Source organism: Misgurnus anguillicaudatus, chromosome 21, assembly GCF_027580225.2.
Source record: "Misgurnus anguillicaudatus chromosome 21, ASM2758022v2, whole genome shotgun sequence".
Taxonomy (NCBI): Eukaryota; Metazoa; Chordata; class Actinopteri; order Cypriniformes; family Cobitidae; genus Misgurnus; species Misgurnus anguillicaudatus.
The window spans coordinates 45,762,555-45,782,027 of NC_073357.2; the positions used below are offsets into that span (position 1 = coordinate 45,762,555).

Consider the following 19,473-nt stretch of genomic DNA (forward strand, 5'->3'; position numbering starts at 1 on the left):
TTACATTTCGGGTGGTTAAGGGAGACAACTTGAATCAGTCAATAAGAGTTAGAGACTATTATTAGAAAGAAATTATTTTATTTGAAATGCAAAATTAATTCAGAAACAAACATACTGTATGGATCCTTCAGCATTACAGTCAAGTGCTGCTGTTGTTCTCTCCACTCTGTGGTTGAAGACTTTACACTGACATTACGTAAAAGTTATTCACACTGAAACCTGAAAAATATCACATGGTTTAGGAATACTGTGTATAGTATAGAGTTGTTTTAGTGAAAACAGTGCACGGCCAATGACAGATTTAATAACGGAACTGAGGCCTAAGCTTTCATTTTCCATACCAAATAAACCGTTTACCTTATTATACAGTACATTTCACTGAAATGTGCATCCTAACATCAGCAGTACCAGCATTACAAAGTTAATAATCAGTTGAAAACATTTCTAATGCACAACATAAAGGACATACATTTTTCACAACAGTGTTAGTGCAATAAAGCCGTGTCTCTTTTGAATTAAAATTCATAGTGCCATCTGTGATAAGCAGAAGTAGTTTATATAGCTTGTAAATAACTGCAGAGTCAGATGGAAGATTATAAATGTACCATTTGTAGACATCTCTTTGCAGTTCAGTCATCCTGACCAATTTTTAACCCTGGAGAACAAAAGAAGGTTTTGGGTAGCAGTAATTAACAGCGGCCAAATTTGACCCCGTGGGTTCTCCAAGGTTTAAAAAAAATGCAGAAATAGGGATGATCATGCTTTTAATGCAAATGGATATTTCATTCAAATTGGAAACATGTTTCTGATAACTTATGTTCAACAGATGACTTTTACTAGAAAGGTAGTTAATGACTAGGAATTTAATCAGTGCTTAGCGATTGTTGCATTACAAATAGCATTACAAAGCTATTCTGTAGCCATCATTATTTAGTCAAACTAATAAGAAATGTTGGCCATCCTGTTCAAGCAATCATGTTTTGGTTAGCTACAACTCTCCAAAGCTCAATACACCACTCTATTGTCTGGAAAATTCATTGTTTGGCTCAAACTAGTTTAATGGAAACAGACAGACATATAAGGAACAGTTTGGTGAGACGGCTCTTGGCCCATGATAGCAAAAGGGAAGAGATTCAAATTTCTGATTGGTCCCTTCTTTCCCCATTATGTCACACCATCCCTCCATCCTTCAGCCTGTTCATTTTTCCTCTTCTAACCTTGCTTCTGTTTCTTCAGAAAGCGGGCACGCTGGGACAACCCCATGCTCATGACGTATTTGTTCAGAAGTTTTGTAGGAAGTAGAGAAGTGGTCACCCAGCCCTGCAGAAACAACACAAGTGACTTGTTAGACTCTGTCCAGGGTTAAAGTAATTCATCTATAAAGGGTTTTTGCTCATTTTTATTTAACTGTCATTTTGTTCAGACTATATTCTAGGCCTAACAGCATTTTATTTCTAATAATACTAACATAATCCCTGTTGCCATTCTTTAAATATAGGCATGTTATCACATACCTGTCACTCATTGTCAGCAAAACAATGTAGGTTAATAACACTAATCTTAAAATAAAGTCTTTCCCATGGCTATACAATACTTGAATATCAACACTATGCATTTCAACTTTCATGATCCATTTATTTCCACTACAGGTGTATACTGAAACACTAGGACATTGAAGGAACTTAACAGTAACAGGTGGGTATAAAGCTTTCAAATTATATGATACATTCAGATGACTTTAAACATTAGCATTGAATCAAGAATAGTGAATTTATATTTTTAAAAAGGTCTTACCATGATGGCATGGGGTAGGTAGCCGTTAGACTGTGATTGCAGGCCCACAGTGCTCAGCTGGGCTTTGACGTAGCGTTCAGGAGTGGGAATGTCAAGAGAGGCTCTCTTGATCTTGCTCAATTTGGTTGTCACAAAAAATGGCAGCACACTCTTTAAAATAGAAGAGAGATAGTACGATAGTGGTGAACCAGCATAAACATGAATTACTATCTCAAACAGAATACATTAAAAAACTAGTTTTTTAGTAGGACAAGTGTGTAGATTTTTAGTGGCATCTAATGGTGAGACTGTGAATTGTAACTAACGACTCAGTCCACAGCTCACCCAGGGCCGGCGTCAAGGGGGGGCATTCGCGGGCCGTGTCCCCCCCAAACAGGTTGCTGTGCCCCCCTACACAGTTTTTGATTAATTTAATATATATCAAGAATAATTAAAATAAATTAAACATTGAATGATTCATGACTTTTAATGTAATCAAATGAGGAAAATATAGTTGATATAGGTTTTCTTTAATAAAAATAGACCAGTTTATCTGATTGGTTGTATTGCCGGGTCTCATGCGTCATTAGGCTTTAGCATATTTGTGACTTGATACTAGCAACGTGTTTTTTCGCGGCATTTTATGGATCGTGTAAAATATGTATATCAGAACATTTAGAACGAACCAGCACCGCCTGCTCCACCTGACTTCATGCAAACACCGATTGGCTCAAACTCGGAGATTAGAGGTCGAGGTGGAATTTTCAAATCTACAGGACACTGTTTTAAGAAGGTTTAATGTTCGTACACGCCGGCTTCAGCTTTTTTAAAGGTAAGTTAGCGTTGTTTTAATTTATGTCAGCTTAAATGTGAAGTGTGGCTATAGACCGTTAACAGCATTGCGATGCGATTATGGTAAAGTGGCTTTCATAACGGCTTTTACTTAGGACGCGATGTGCCCTGGGCTGCGCTATGAAACCCATTCATTTCAATGGCTTGCGCCACGCGAGGGCGGTTTGTTGTTGCGTCGAGCAAAGCGACAGTCTGTAATGAGCTGACAGTCTGTAACAGTTGTATAAGTGTGTGCTTGCACTGTATTTGTTGTTTTAATGCCTTGTTTTTGCAAGTTATTGTTGCTAATTGCATGCCCCCCGTTGGAAGCCGCGTGCCCCCCTGTCAGTTATGGTCTGGCGCCGGCTCGGAGCTCACCCCTCCCTTTTGAAACGCATAGTGAAGCTACGGTTGTCATCACAGGTCAAACACGTCATCATCTGAGACAATGTAGTTACAAATTGCACTCTTTAGAGTAGTTTGTCCGTTAAGGGCTACTGTAGAAACATGGTGGCGCAAAATGGCGACTTCCATGTAAGAGGACCCTTGGTGTATGTAGAAAAATCGGGTCATTCTAAGGTAATAAATCAATACAATAAATTTGTTATGGTCTTTGTACACCACTGATGATAATATTGTTGATCATTTTAATATAGTTGATAATATATACTATATTGCATTTCTGTCAAGAAAGTTACACAATGCAGCTTTAAATTAACACCATATTTGGCTCACCTGTACAATGACCCCTTTACTTTGGTACTCAGCATCAAGTCCACGAGAGAAAAAATCCACAAAGGCCTGTTGAAGTAAAAATAAATGTTTGTGATGTTAACTTTAATAAAGTAATCTCAACACATTGGATTGTTCGAGCTAATCAATCGTGCCAAACAAATACAAAATTAAAACTTGAAAATGTTCTTTACTAAAAAAATAAAAATAAAGTCAGGCATGTTTAATTTTTATGATCAGTATATTGCTGTTATATACAAATACCCAAGTAGTATTCAAGAACTAACCCACAGCAGAGATAAAGATGACTTGCCTTTGTGGAAGAATAGAGAGTGAGGAGAGGAACTGGGTACATGCCACTAGCCGAGGCAATATTCAAGATCACTCCTTTAGACCTAGAAAGAGTTTTTTTTATGTTAAATGTTGTAATACAACTCATTAGCATGTTTAATAAAGACAATTGTGCTTAAAATGCCCCATGTGTTCGTTTCATTTTAACTCTTTTTGTAGCGTGGAATTATCCCTGCTAACACACAGGTACCTGCTAATGGATTCTTGCATCCCTGTTGCTATGGCAACCGGTGCCCATGCCAGTGTACATACTTTTGCATTATGTACTACTGCACACCAGACTCTAGTGGTTTAGATGGAAGGAACTAACATTATGACTCTCAGATTTATTTTTTGAAAGATTTTTTTAGATTTTCCTTGATGTTGTTGGCATCTTTTGCATATTATAATTAAAAGCTTATTACCCATATCTGTAGGGTAGAATATCAAAGAAATATTTTACGCTGAAGCATTCGTTCATGATGAAATAATTGCACACTAATTTACTAAACTGTAAATTAACTAAACCGCAAAGATACATTGTGACGCATTCCTGTGATACTTGTCGAATAGCTACACATTAGATTCTATTTCAAACTTTAAATATCACTTCTGATGATTTCTGAACTTACCTATCAACCATCCTGGGCAATACCAATCGTGTCATCTACAGGAAGAAGTGATTTGTAAGCATGAGGAATGGCACAAACAATATTCAGATCTATAGACCCCTTCAAGGTTTGTAAACATTGAATGACTATCGGGTGCGCGCGCAGAATGGGGTCAAACTGTTCATACCATTTAGGCTTTCAAGTTTAATCTAACAGGGCTGAAAAATGATGACTTACCTGAAATGAAGTGAGCACTACAAACACAAGCCTCTTTGATCTTTGCATTGTCCCAGCCTGCACGTTTAATTGCTTGCAGCCAAAGATGTTTTTTGTTTTGTTTTTGAGATTCTGCAGGAATCCCGAAAAACTTAACTGGTGCGATTTTCAAAGCCCACGACGCAAGTAGGCATTTTTGACGATACAGAATAATACGCAACACTTTTCTGACCCCGACATGCGTAGTGGGAACCGCCTGTGACGTGAACTGTGAAGGGGTCTATAAGGTTTAGATAAATTTTTTACTAAAGATTTAGACTACAATGAATTAAAGAACATAGAATGAACTTAAAAATCCAATTGATTTGTTCACTTGTTACATACACTAAAAATATATGTCCCTCATCTATGAAACACATGTTGCACCAATAGAATAATACATCTTGGATCCTAAAGATGGCAGCATTGGCTCAAAATTTACGGATGTATAAAATAAAAACGCAAGCCACACACAACTTTCTTGTGCACACTAGTGTTTTAAATTCATTATATAGATTAGTTAAATTTGTAAAAGGGCTATAAAGTGAAGAATTAACTTTTCTTGACCTTTTATTAGTTAAAATGTGTTAATTGTATTAAAAATACACTATATGTTTGCTTAGGACAAAAATTAAAATAGATTGGAAATAGCAAAGGCCTTATATTGTGCATAGTACAATTACTGTATATTTGTAGCATGCTTTGAGTTTGTTCAAATAAAACACTATGCATTGATTTAATGCTGTTTTGCTTTGATTGGAATGGTAGTCAGTTTGTTTTTCCAAAAATATGCTTCCAGAGCATGTAGAATTCCAAGGTGATGGGCACATATGAAAATGGAAAGGCTTTAACTACTGTAACATAACAGAGAAAAAAATGCCACTGACCTGACAAACCGACATAATGTTGATGTTGATCATATTGTCGATGAACTGCAGTTACAATTGCATTTAATCAATAGATTATTCATCAAAGCAAACATTTAAAAATGCTCCATAATTATTACTAAAGATGAGTTTTGGAATAATACACACATCACAAAGAAAAAATGGTTACACAAACTCACGCTTTCAACATTAGGAATGTTGAGGAAGAACTCTGGGTAGCTATAAGACACTCCAACATTGTTAACTGTGGGTGGAAAAAACAGAATAATTTAAAGGCAGCACAAAAATATCAACTGCACAGTTACTTGAAAAAAGAGCTTTGGAAACACACATAGTTCCCTGTAGTTCCCTCCACTTCCCTGCAGTTGGCAGCAAATACCAAACAATCACTTAACAGACCGTTCATTATAAAAACACATCAAGTTGTGCTGTACAAGTATAGAACATCTTGTTCCAAAAAAAACTGATTCAAATGTCAGATTTCTTCTTAAGACACAACATGTAATATACCTAAAACTCCTATTTCAAGGCCAGCCAGTCCAGACTCAATCTTGGGGTAGATGTCGACAGATCCAAAGTCGGCAGAAATAGTTTTGGTCTCAACGTTATACTTGCTCTCTGGAAGAAAAGAAAAGTAACTTTTGAATAATATGACTTCATTTCTTAGACTGAACACAAAAACACTTTACCCACTGTTTTCTTGTACTGGTTTGATGTGGTTAAAGTGTGATGAAATAAATGTTTATATGACACAGATGCACAATACAAAATTCCAGCAATTTACAGGGTGAATACAATTGCCTACACTGCAGTGGTTGAGCGATGCTGTATAGTCCTAGTAGAGTTTGCCAAATCCTCTGCTGCACTATCTCATACGATATAACAGGTCTAAAAGCAGGTGAACTGAAGTATGTTGGAATCGACGTGGATGCGCTCCAAAATGCAAAACTAGGAAAAATGCACCACTTTAAAAAGACAAGGAAATAACATGAATGGGAAAGTTTGCATTCTTCACAGACGATGCAATCCCAGAATGCACTGTGGAAAGCCTTACAGTCTTTATTAAATCTATTGATATGATCCACGCCTATGTAAACTCTTTTAAATCTCACTTATAGGCTTACATGGCAGTTACGTAGCTGCCATAAAATTAAGTTCACTAGTTTATTTTTGAAAACTTAAAAAAAGACTTGTCAAATGACTCCAAATGCTTTAAAGGTGCACATGACTGTATTTGCTAGTGTTCAGTAGAGGTCACTGGGCTGTTTTTCTTCATTCGCTGCTCTCTCACTCTCTCTCTCTCTCATCCTCGCCATGACATCTCCAGGATCCTCCTCCATCTGTGAAGTCGCGCTCTGCTGCAACAGCCCGGCAGCTCGATTGGCAGAGTGCCTGCCTGTCAACACAGAGCTAAAAATAGCCGAGCTCATTAACATCCACCGTCATTTAGCTGAGGGCGACACTCGCTGCCTCAGAAGCAGAACTCTCTCTCTCTTTTTCTTTCTCACTCACTCTCTTTCATACAAACACACATAAATAAGTACCCACAGGTCCTCTGCACACAAGAACACATCAATGCACATCTGCCTGCACACGTGTGCGCACACATGTATGCACGCTCTGAATCCTGCCATCCTCCTCGGTTTAGCAGTCAGTCAACCAAAGGACTAGAAAAAATGAATGGGGAGGCATTTCTGATTCAGCTACTGCTGCAGCTTCATTCATTCAGTGGACCCTGCCTTGGCATTGCTCTTATAGTACCAGAACCCGAAAACACGTGGGCAATATCAGAATAAAATTTAATAAGATCAAATTTAAGTTTTCTATATACAGCAAAAAACAAAGCTCAGAGTCTTGATTATGTAAGAGTGTATTTTTGTCCCTTATGATGTCACTTTATTTTTGTTTTATAATATGTCTATAAGGATTCTATAAGGATGCATGTATAAGTGTTGCTTTCAATAATATTAATACAGGGCACTGAAATCCATCCCCTAACATACAGCTTTTTGATCACACAGGTGGAGGCAGACCTACCGATAGCTTTGGACACTTCATCCAGCTTCTCCTGTGTACGACTGATGAGAACAATAGCAAAACCTCGTCGAGCAAGCTGCACAATAGTAAACAATTAATTTAATTGTTCAGATTACATTTAGAATAAACTAAACATTCCTGAACATATTACAAATCATACGTTTTAAAGGTGCAGTGTGTAAATTTTAGTACATCTAGTGGTGAGGTTGCAATTGCAACAAACGTTTCAGTCCACCGTTCACTGAAACGCATAGAAAAGCTACAGTAGCCGCCACCGGACAACCATGTCATCGTTGGAGACAACTTAGTAAAAAAAGTTTGTCCGTTAAGGGCTTTTGTAGAAACAAAATGGCGACTTCCATGTAAGGGGACCCTCTGTGTATGTAGATAAAAACGTCTCATTCTAATGTAATAAAAACATAACACTTCATTATGAAAGGTCTTTATACACCACTGATAATAGAGTTATGTATTTTATATTGCATTTCTGTCAAGAGATCCTTATAAAATTTACACACTACACCTTTAAGTGTATTATAGAACAACTTCAATACTAATTTAGATGCTGTTGTTATCAGAAGCTAACATATCGTCATCAGTATAATTAGCCAAATTGTAGAAAAATATATATATATAATTGTCATCGAACAGTAGAAATGAAAAGCAGCAAGGTGTTAAAATGCTTGACAGTTTGTCGACTGTGCAAGGCAAACCTCTGAATGGAGTCCTCACTGAACTCTTACCGAGACCTCTAGTTTGATGACTCATTGTGATTTCTCTGAAGAGAGAAAAAAAATATAAATAAAACCTGAGGAACCTTACCTCCTCCGCATAGGCTTTTCCGATTCCATCGGTGGCCCCAGTCACAACTACAAGAAAACAGAAGTCAGATAAAGGTTATTAAAGGAGATATGTAAATTAGCTGCATTAAAACAAAGGACAACCATCTATTAAAGGGACATTCCACTTTTTTTGGGGGTATGCTCGTTTTCCAGCTCCCCTACAGTTAAACATTTGATTTTTACAGTTTTGGAATCCATTCAGCTGATCTCCGGGTCTGGCTGTACCACTTTTAGCATAGTTTAGCACTAGGGATGCACCGAAATGAAAATTCTTGGCGGAAACCGAAAAAAGGAAACCAAGGCCGAAAAACCGAAACACCGAAAGAAATTATTATGCCAATTATTAGTACAATTACATTTATGGCTATCACTGTGTACTAAATTTACTAGGGGTGTGAGACACATAAAAAAACTCACAGTTCGGATCACGTTACAGTTTTTGAGGCACAGATCAGATTATTTTTCGGATCAGCAAAAAGCAAGTGGGAAAAATCTAATAAACAATAAAGAAATTGCAAACATTTACAAAAAACAACAAAGTTGTACATTAATAATGTCTGAAATTAGCATTAGGTACAGAAATCAAATTAAATGAATCATAACACAATAAATTAAATATATTATTATTTTTAGAGCTATTTGTCTCTTTGTCATGGGTTGTTTGATTAACATTAATGACACAGACTTAAGTAAGTTAATCTGACTGTAATGTATACATACACTTAAGACATAAACAAGTGTTTTTATTAGAAAAAGAATACTGTGGAGATCATTTTGTTTATATGTGCCCTATCAATAATAAAAAACAATGATTTTATGTTTGCTTGTTTGTTTTTTAAACGCGTTTCTCTCGTATGTGCACTATTGAGGGCACTTAAACACTCGCACACACAGAGACCGAGGGTGAATCCCAAACAGCGCAACAGTCGCTCCACATAAAAACGTTACGTTGGTGTTTCGTTGCTTTATTCGCCAAATGTATGTTAATGGATTACAGTATGAGACACTTTAGCGCGACTCTCTCTAAAGTTTACACATCAAGACATGCTTAATATTTGCAGACGCGTACAAACAGCTCGACCGTGAGTAAAACCTGCTTCAGCACGAAGGGGAGGGGTGGGAGACGACTGATCACCGTGAGTGAAACCCAAGCGCTAGCGCACGGATGGGAGGGGCGCGGTTGACATTCATTTTCGGTTGACTTTTTCGGGTGGATTTTTTATTTCGGCCCGAAACCGATACTGCCATTTTCGGCCGAAATTTCCGGCGACTGAAATTTCGGTGCACCCCTATTTAGCACAATCCACCGAATCTGACCAGACCATCAGCATTGTGCTAAAAATTAAATAACCAAAGAGTCTCAATATTTTCCTACTTAAAACTTGACTCTTCTGTAGTTACATTGTGTACTAAGACTGACAGAAAATTAAAAGTTTCGATTTTCTAGGCAGATATGTCTAGGAACTATACTTTCATTCTGACGTAATAATCAATGACTTTGCTGCCGTAACATGGCTGCAGCAGGCGTAGTGATATTACACAATGACCGAAAATAGTCCCCTGCTATTAAAAGTAACCAGGGGGCTATTTTTGGCTGCTGTGTAATATCATTGCACCTCCTGCAGCCATGTTATGAAAAATATCGAAACTCTTTGGTTATTTTTAACGTGATGCTAATGGTCTAATCAGATTCAATGGATTGTGCTAAGCTATGCTAAAAGTGGTACCACCAGACCCAGAGATCGGCTGAATGGATTCCAAAACGATAAAAATCTAAATGTTTAACTCTAGGGGAGCTGGAAAATTAACAAATTTTCAAAAAAGTGGAGTGTCCCTTTAAAATTTAAATGAATTATATGAAATACAAATGATTATTTGAAACGAAAAGCTCCCAAATGATAAAAAGTCAGAAGACGTGACATTATTGTGATAACAATATAAAGTGTCTTAAGTCGATATACAGTAGTGCTGGTTTTCTCTACATATGATTTCACATAAGCATATCATTGGCTTATAGGTTACACTTAATTTATTTAGCAAGACATGCCAACCTATCTGGGGTAAACTTGTGGGCTTTTTTATACAGAAAACACATTTATGTATTTCATCAGTGCTATTTTTAATGTTAGTCTGTTTACTGTATGTTCCTTGTCATTTCATCATCCAGAGCATCACGTTTTAATGCTGTCAAGTTCAACCTTAAAAATCGCATCGTGACGTGCCAGCGTTAATTCTGTTGTGCAAAAAACACATTTCACAGCTGGGGCTTGGCTTTGGACTTCCAAAAATAATGACAGAATATTTAGAATTGCTTCTTATAAAATATACAAATTGGATAAAAGAGGCGCATTCAATTGGTTATAATTAATAAAACTTAATAAAGGTATTTAATTTAAAGTGTTAACGAAAACGCACGACTTCAACTTACGCTGTCTGTGTTTAAGCAAAATGTTGTGTGTAAAAATGAAATAAAAGAAAGGCATACACTGGCTAGAGTAACACATAAGAGGGCAGAAGGGAGGGGTGGATGACGAACAACAAGGCAGCGCATGGGAGGAGCGAATGAGGCTGATCCTGAGGGCAGTTAAAAATAGAAAGGGAAGAGTGAAAGGCAAGCGGCTAACACCGAGTACAGTTGGGAGGGGGCGGCACACAGTTAGAGGCAAGGGAACCATTTTCCCAGTTATTTTTAAGCACATTTACAATACATTACTCCACATGAACGGAGGAAAAACACTGGAGAGATGAAGCGCTCCGAGCGTGTACTGTTAGGTGAGGACAGAGAGTGAAATGCTGTATGAATGCTGCTGTGTGGCTAATGCCTCCATCTCGTAACACACCCTGAGCAATGTGCACAACACACTGCGAATGTGAATGAATGGAGATCTTATTCAGAAAAACGCTGAACGCTGTGCTTGGTAAACAGGCCTCGCGTTAAGTGCTTTCGTATCACGTCAAATCTATGCTTTCTAGTTTATTAAATGACCTGTGGATGGAAGATGCATGGAGATTTAATATTTTGAGTTTTGAACAGGAAGTGGAAATTTGAGTAGTTTCTTGATTTAGGTAAAATGGCAATTTTCTAAAATGACAATAAGGCAATGCACAATTTAAAGTGAAAACTAGTACCAGTACAGACTGACATATATCTCTTTTTTGATAAAAAAGGAAGTTCATGACACAATGCCCTTGGTTTTTATCAAATAAAGACAATGTGGTCAAGTCACTTATTATGGTTGTTATTACTGTTAGTATTACAGTTGCTCAGACGTTACAATATTAAGCTTGATATAAGTGTCTTTGCGTTATCACTTTTTATTCCACGATTACACGAGCGTTTTGGGGGGGAATCTGCGTGCATATGGTGGCACATATATTTGATGTAGTATGCACTCCAGGCGGCTAGGTGGCAATGTGAAGCACTGACACACAACAACACCAAGTCCACGCCCCTGCGTACAACCTTCTTCCTTGTTCTCCCAGGTCTCGTCCAAAGCCGTCTGCCTCCGACGAATTGGCGCATCAACAATTTGATAGAGGTAATTCATTTGTGCATCAACAATTTGATAGAGGTAATTAATGCACCTTCTCTGATCAGTAATACTAGCTGTGAATATTTCCTACATCTGCTGGAAAGACTCGGGTATATTTATCAGAGCTGCTATAGCAACTTGAAGGTCCGACTTATGGAAATAATCCGACATGTTTGTTGTTATTTTCCTGAACTGGCATATGCCTGTGACGTAAACGCGTACGCGACGAGAGCCACCGCGAGCAGACTTTTGCGTTTTTACCATTTAGATGAGAACGCGACGGTAGAGCGTTTTTAAGATTTCCACTCTCAAGGGTGGTTTCACTTTTTTGCATTTTAAAGCCCCAAAAATGTTGTCGCCGTGTAAACGAAAGGCACATCCTTTTAACCCTCGAGCGTTCATGTGTAAACAGGGCCTTACTGTGGGTTTACACCAAACGTGAAGCGTGCAATCGCATTCAGTTGCTCGCTCTAGATTACTCGTGGGATTTAACTTAGTGTCATGCAAATTTTTAGCTCGAGTTGAATATTTTCAACTTTGAGGCAAATAGCGCGTGTTTTCATGGCAAATGCGCCGCCCATATCGCGTCATTCGCATCGGCCCACGTGAGGACGCGTCTGATCGCATCTTTGCATGGACTTTGTATGTAATCTACTTGCGCAAATCGTTTAACTCGCATCTGGTGTAAACCCACAGTTAGTCTTGAAGAAACATTTAGTTTTATAGTGTACAAGCTCTCCGACACTCAGTAAAAATAGTTTTAAAAAAGATTCATAATGTATTACACTATTAACACAATTTGATACTCCACTTCTGCAGTATTTCTAAACAAAAGGCACATTTTGTTGGCATAGTTCTCCTGTAGCTCTGTGGTAGAGCAGCCCAAAAGTTTGTGGATTCGATCCCGGGGAACATATACCTTATAATGCACTGCAAGTCACTTTGGATAAAAGCGTCTGCCAAATGCATAAAATGTAAAAAATGAAACATTATAATACAAGTAATACTACATATCACGACTAGTCTGTTTATTTATTATCTTAGATTTTATATGTTCATTAAACACCAGTCTAATTCCAGAGCCAAGTTATGTTTTTAATGCCAAACAATTTAATGCATCACTGTACATTAGACAAATCCAGTCAATTTATCACTCTGCACATCAGAACGTCTGTGAGAAAGGCAAAATAAACCTCCACGAAAAATGTGTGGTTTGAGATGTAACAAGTGAAGTGACAACAGGAAAACACCCCTCAATAATAACTGGCAGGCTACCACATTTAGGAAAAAATATACTCTTCTTTTACCTTCTTAAGCTAACATATCAAAAGATTAAATGTTGGAGTCTGGTCAACTGAGAAATGATCTTATAAGAGTGAAGACACCCCCTCACAGCGCGCACCGATGCTGCTACTGCTGCTGCTAAATATTCTGTAGGCTAAAAAAAGAACAGGAGATTAAAAATACCAGGCAGGCACTGCAGCCTCGTCTGGAACAGATGCAGCACTTGAATACAAACGAGCCTCAGCTTCCCCCGGCATCACACGCACTGCACTCCTCCTCTCTGGGCTCACACACCAGGCCCTACAGTCACACATTTACACTGAACCCCATGCATCTGCTGCAGGATTTACTGCAGCTGCTGCATGTCCCATGCTATGGAGCTGTTCGGTAAATGAATGAGGGAAACCAATAGGGATGAAGCTGTGTCATGTCATCTTGGTTGCTCCCTGTTAATGTTATAAGCTTCCATGTATAAGTAGCATCATATATCAGAATTGAAAAATATTTGATGCTGGTTTGTTTAACAGAATACTAGGTCAGGTTTTCTCCACCAACACTTTCTCTCCCAAAACTGGAAAACTTTGAGAAAAACAAAAGTGCCATCCCTTACTGCCCTTGGATGTTCCCATGTTTGCAGTGTTATGCAATAGCACACCCCTCTCCGTCCGCAGACCGGGATCCTCCCTCCTCATTGGATGCCGCAGTATAAGATTCAAAGTGTCTCCTGGGCCCCCGCTCCCAGTAACATGCTTCTTTAAATAGCATGTGGTGCCACGTGCCTCACTCGATGGCTTTATTTGCTTCACATCAGCACCGCTGTTCAAAAGGACGGTTTTAAAATCGACTGCTCTAAAAATAGAGCTAGATGCATTTATTTTTTCCCCTGAGGCAAGGTATTTTCAGAAAAGGGGAGAACTATGAACGTCTTCTGTGATGGAGTGTGTGCAACAGTAATGTTACAGCAATTCATAAATATCCATTAATGAAGCATTCAGAACAAATTGGGAAATAAGGGACAAAGCCTTCAATTAGGAAGAACTAAAAGAACACAATACAGAATTGCAATCCATACTCAAGTCACGTTGAAGTAATGCATTTACAATGTTTTTATGATGACATCTCTGTGAAATGCGTACGTATGTACGCGTGTGTGCTTACGTATGTTTTGGTATTTTTTACTTAAATTCTCAGTAAATGACAAGCAACTGTATCATGTGAATTTTCTTGGAATGAAGATGAATCACAGGCATCTAGAGAATCTGTATAATGCTATAGAACCTCTTCAGGCAACTAATGAAACACTATATAACTAACTAAATGATCTTGGCCATGTTTAACAAGTAATGACAGCAGCAGAAGCTATGTGCACATTGTTCCAGAAGGAAGAGGAGGGAATGACAATAAAAGTTACAGCTAAATGGGGGGGGTATGCAAAACAAGCAGACGAGGCACGTGTAACTGAGGGTGCGCTTTGTGAGAGATGAAAGTACGCACAAGAACCTGAATGACCAATTGCAACTCCCATTCAAAGTCGACCAATTAAATCCAACCACTCGTGGAGCCAACAAATGCCTTCATTCACAAAAATAGCTACACTGAAGATGAAATACCAGAGAAATCAATAGAATATAATTATATTAGGAGAAAACAACAGAACAACCATATTTTGATTTTATTTTCTTTATATAAAGGTTTCCGCTTAATGTGATTTTTGCAAGAACGAAGCTCAGATTTACAGGTCACGGTAAAACAAATGCATGGAAGAAATTTTGCAGGGGTTACATAACTGTATCTTTTAACAACCTTCAAATCATATTTTATATGGTCTTGAAATTAAGTTGGTTCAAAACACCCTGAATTAGACATATTATACTATATTATACTGTAGTTTTACTTTAGCCTAGAGGACATCCACTCTCCTCAATATGATTTTTCCTGCCAGAACCTAACTGTTGCATTCTATTTATTTTCTACATAGGAAATAATTTTAACAATAACCCAAGACCACGTTCTAGACACTTTCACAAGAGCTTAGGGGTTGCTTGCTTCTAGTTTGATTCCTTTTGTCTACCGTTTTTTTTAAAAGCTTTTCTTATATTGAAGATGTGTGATGGAAAAGTCATGTGACTAACCTGTTTGGTGGTCTGGTATATATCTTGGAACTCTTTTTAACTTATTTATTGAATACTTAAATAGAATACCTACAAAACAAAAATGTCTTAAAATAAGGTTAGCACCATTGCGCTGTTGGGTAATATCTTTTGTTGGGTACAAAAACTTAATTGCTTTAACAATAAAACACTTTTCTGAATTGTCTTTTTATAAGGGCTTCAAGTGCTCACTGCTATACTAGGTTAAAGGGACAATGTGTAGTTTCTTTAAGTATTTTATTAGTCAAAATCAATGTCTTTATTCATAAAAATGTCCTCATTGGTGTAAAATTACCTCTGCCTTTTCTTTGTAAGCATAGAATTTCTTCTCTTTATTTACATTGAATGGGTAAGTCCAAGGAGGCTTCCATGACATTCTGCCATATTGAAAAACTATAATAGCATAGAGGGACAAAAAGCAATAGCCTACAGCAATGCGTTTCCACAATGCGTTTTCATTCAGAACATGTAAACCAGCTGAAACGGACAAGGAGATCAGTGAGTACATAACGGCTAAAGTTGCAACATGCATTTGGAAAAGCGAGGCGCTAGAGAGCACTATTCGTTTGAATGCAAAATACAATTTCACCACTAGATGGGTAAAATCCTAATTACTGTTCCTTTAGGGGTGGGCGACAAACCGGTAGACAAGATTAAGCGGTAGAAATTTGTCAACCGGTAGAGATTTGGACTACTGTCTCTATCGAGGTTACGCGCCCACTTCACGCTCCTGTGCATGTGGTCACAAAAACGTAACGTTTGTACACGTATTTAAGCACCGCTGTTTTAAAACAAGTAACTTTAAGCCATTGAAACACAAACAACAGATCTATATGCATGCGCTCTTTCTGTGTGTCAGGAGCGGACAAGTCGCGCAACCTCTGCTCTTTCTGTCTGTGAGCATTTTTCCTGCTTTATTGGCCTTAAATACATATATGCGTCAAAATTCCCATCTTTGCATGTATCCTCATAAACACGACCATTTAGGGCTTAAGAGAAAGTGAACAGATAAAAGAGAAAACGCATGTGTAACATACAGTAGGGTCTGGACTTTGGTCTTAAAGGGGAAGTTACCTTATTTTGCTCCTGTCTGTCACTCATGTTTAATAAAAGGCATTAAGAGAAAATCTCTCACGGCTCTTGACCAAATCACTTTTCTACCGTAAATAAAAAAAGATATATACATAGTATATATAATTATTTATTATCATTCATTTATCATTGACTGTTTATCTTTAGAGAGCTTGAGTTTTGTTTGTTTTTATCTTCTTTTTATGCTTGTATAAGGTTTTTGTGAGAATTATGAACATTTCTATGGTATTAAAGATTTTAATAACAGAAAAACCTTTTTAAAACATAAAAAACTCTACCGTGATACATACCGTTATCATGATATAAAAAGAATCATATCGTGATAGAAGATTTTGGTCATATCGCCCACCCCTATTTCCCTTTAAATAATATTTCACCCATAACACAAAAAAGTTACATCACTGCTCCTACTGGGTTATGTGAATCATATACATGAATCACTTTTCAACAATAAATGATTCATTTTTGATCCAAAAGAGGTGTGGTGGTTATAAAGACTTAGTTTATTTTAACTCCACTTAAGCTGACTGTTACTCCAAGATTTGCTTGTGGTTGGAGGATATCTTCTGCCATTTTAACATTTGTGTACTAGTACCACTTAAACCTTAAGAATGAAAGCACACAAAGTAATAATGGGTTTTGAAACCACATCATTAGATATCAGCTGAGGTCAACCATATGATGGAGTTTTGCAATGCCACGTATTAAAAGTCCAAGGTCAAAGTCAGCAAGTCTACAAATACAGCAAAGATACTAGAGTGTGAAAGGGTTTCCCTTCCCGTGATAAACAGAAAAAGCAGTCTAATAGTTAAAAATAACCCAGATCTCACCCACCCTGGTCACTACTAATTTAACTCTTTCCCCGCAATTGACGAGTTATGTCGTCAATTAAGAGAAACATTCCCTGCCAATGACGCTTTCCTGATGAGTTTTTACAGTAACCCGTAATTCCGTTATTATCCACTATAGACGGTTTCAGCAGTAACAACATAAACAAGCGGCTTTCGTGGTCCTCACGTAACTTCCGGAAAAGTCTGCTAAGAATAAATAACAATAAAGTACTTTAAACGTAGTTTATTTATAACAAGCACTATAACAAAAACTGAAACCGCAAGTAAAGTTCGGACTAGACGCGTATCGCGTCACCGCACGTACGTCCGATGAAACCGTCTTTAGCCCAATTTATAAAAAACTGAAGCAAAATCTAATTTATTTAATTTTAAGCTCTGAATCTGATCTCTAACAAAACTCCTTTAAAATTTGTATTTTTGAAGAAATCTATTTAAGGGTTAAAAAAAGAGAACAAATGAAGATGGGGTGAAAGTTTTTCCCTTTTGTTTGAAAGCAGAGGGTAGTTTCTTTCATTTTATATATTTGTATGGTTATACATTTATAGAAGAAAATTGTCCTGGAAAGCATTTTCTGTGAAACCTTATTGAAAATTACAAAAAATGCTGGTGGGCAACTTTAAAAAAAAAAAGGCTGGCAGGGAATGAGTTAATCCCTTTGACCCAGTGCCGTTTCTTCCCCACTTTTGTACTTATCTGATCTACAATGAATGAACACCCTCAACCCAGACTTATGCTTTACTTTGTAATCTTATAGCTCTGCCTTGAGATATATATATATATATATATATATTCAACATTTATCTTGAAAACAACCACATTACTATATCTGGAGAGATTGCAGTTGGTTCTGCTACTCTGTTTTGCAAAAATTCAGTTAAGTCATCCCTGGAAAAAAACATATCCACCAAACGAAGCACTGATCTTTTGCAAATGTCTACAAAGGTGTTTAAAGAGTTTAGACTAAGAAGTTTTGAACTTCAGGCAAATCTAGAGGCAACAGATACAAACGTAACATAAACAAATTACATAAACAAATGTTATATAAACCAAGTCCGCAAAAATGTGTTTAAGTATGAATGAATGAATGAATGAACTAACTTAGCAAGTAAGATCAGGTATCACAGTAAAGTGATCGCTGGCTGTTTAAGTGCCTAGATAATAAAGCATTCAATACATTTTAGGTCAATGTGTACCAACCTGCCCATTTCCCGAGTTTGGAGGCTCTGACCAAATTATCATTGCCCACAATCCACACACGGATCCCTTTTATCAGAAAGCACAGAGTGCACAGCGACAGCCAGGCCAATGTGACAACACCTATCCAATATATCGGATCTCTTAGAAGCTCGTGCAATGACTCCATGATAAAAAAAAACTGCCTTTCTGTTTTTAAATGCGTATACAAAAAGTTTATGTCAGATAACTTCCACAGTATTAACTACAAGTACAGCTAGCTGTGGTGCTACACGCTGTCAGTTGGTTACCAATCAAACACATCCGCTTCCGTATTGGTTACGTAGTATCAAGTTGGTGTGCAACGGCGCTTTTGATTCGATAAGAGATCTGCTCGTTAAAATCAGCTCATCGGCGGTTACCGCCCACTCTGCCATGACCGCTCCGTTCAAACTTACAACGAGGAAAGACTGAGGTGAGATTTATAATTGTTTAGTATGGTGCATTTATAAAAAATATGTTGGTCTCTGCATCTTCACAGTGACAAACAAAAAGGCAAATTTATGTAAAGTATGACATTTGTCCAACAGAGCTCACACAATGAGAGCTGTGGGGGTTTCTGATGCCACACATTAAGTTTGCTGTCTGGTAATGACTCAAAATAATCAAATTTAGATTAAACGTGATGATAAGTATGTCAAAGGAACGTTTAAGGACAAGATTTAAAACAAATAAGGACAAAATATGAACAGTCAGAGGGTCGCTTTATTTTTCAGCAACATCAAAACACTGAAATAAATTACATAAACAAAACTACACTTCCTAACGTATGTAACAATTGTAGACTTATAAAAAGGTTTAATATCATGTGTAAAATGTTTTTATGCATCATACATTATTGTGAATAAATTAATGAATTAATTATTTATTATATTGTGAAAACATTGGCTATACAATACAGAAACTACAGTCTTGTTTAATGAATGTTATGCTTAAAACATATGAGGAGACCAATGCAGAGGTTATGTTATCTACAAAGCTGCAGTATAATATATTAAAGCATACATAATTCCCTGATACCATAAATAAAAT

General features: G+C 37.3%; 1 protein-coding gene across 1 annotated transcript; it reads right to left on the minus strand.

Moving 5' to 3' along the window:
- Positions 1 to 58: 58 nt before the first annotated feature.
- On the minus strand, positions 59 to 18,723 carry hsd17b12b (hydroxysteroid (17-beta) dehydrogenase 12b). The gene is made up of 11 exons (XM_055209296.2): positions 18,406 to 18,723; positions 8,279 to 8,325; positions 7,457 to 7,532; positions 5,930 to 6,037; positions 5,599 to 5,663; positions 5,420 to 5,464; positions 4,299 to 4,333; positions 3,650 to 3,731; positions 3,340 to 3,405; positions 1,795 to 1,944; positions 59 to 1,320 (listed from the first exon to the last, which is right to left on the minus strand). The coding sequence occupies exons 1-11, from the start codon at positions 18,569 to 18,571 to the stop codon at positions 1,213 to 1,215; spliced, it is 948 nt and encodes a 315-aa protein (XP_055065271.2). The 5' UTR covers positions 18,572 to 18,723; the 3' UTR covers positions 59 to 1,212.
- Positions 18,724 to 19,473: the final 750 nt, after the last annotated feature.

Coding starts and splice junctions, on each gene's coding strand:
- hsd17b12b (XM_055209296.2), bottom strand. CDS start 18,571: ATGGAGTCATTGCACGAGCTTCTAAGAGATCCGATATATTGGATAGGT. Junction 5,465..5,598: donor ACATTCCTAATGTTGAAAGC/GTGAGTTTGTGT, acceptor TTGTAACTGCAG/TTCATCGACAATATGATCAA. Junction 3,406..3,649: donor CTCTCTATTCTTCCACAAAG/GCAAGTCATCTT, acceptor TTACTTCAACAG/GCCTTTGTGGATTTTTTCTC.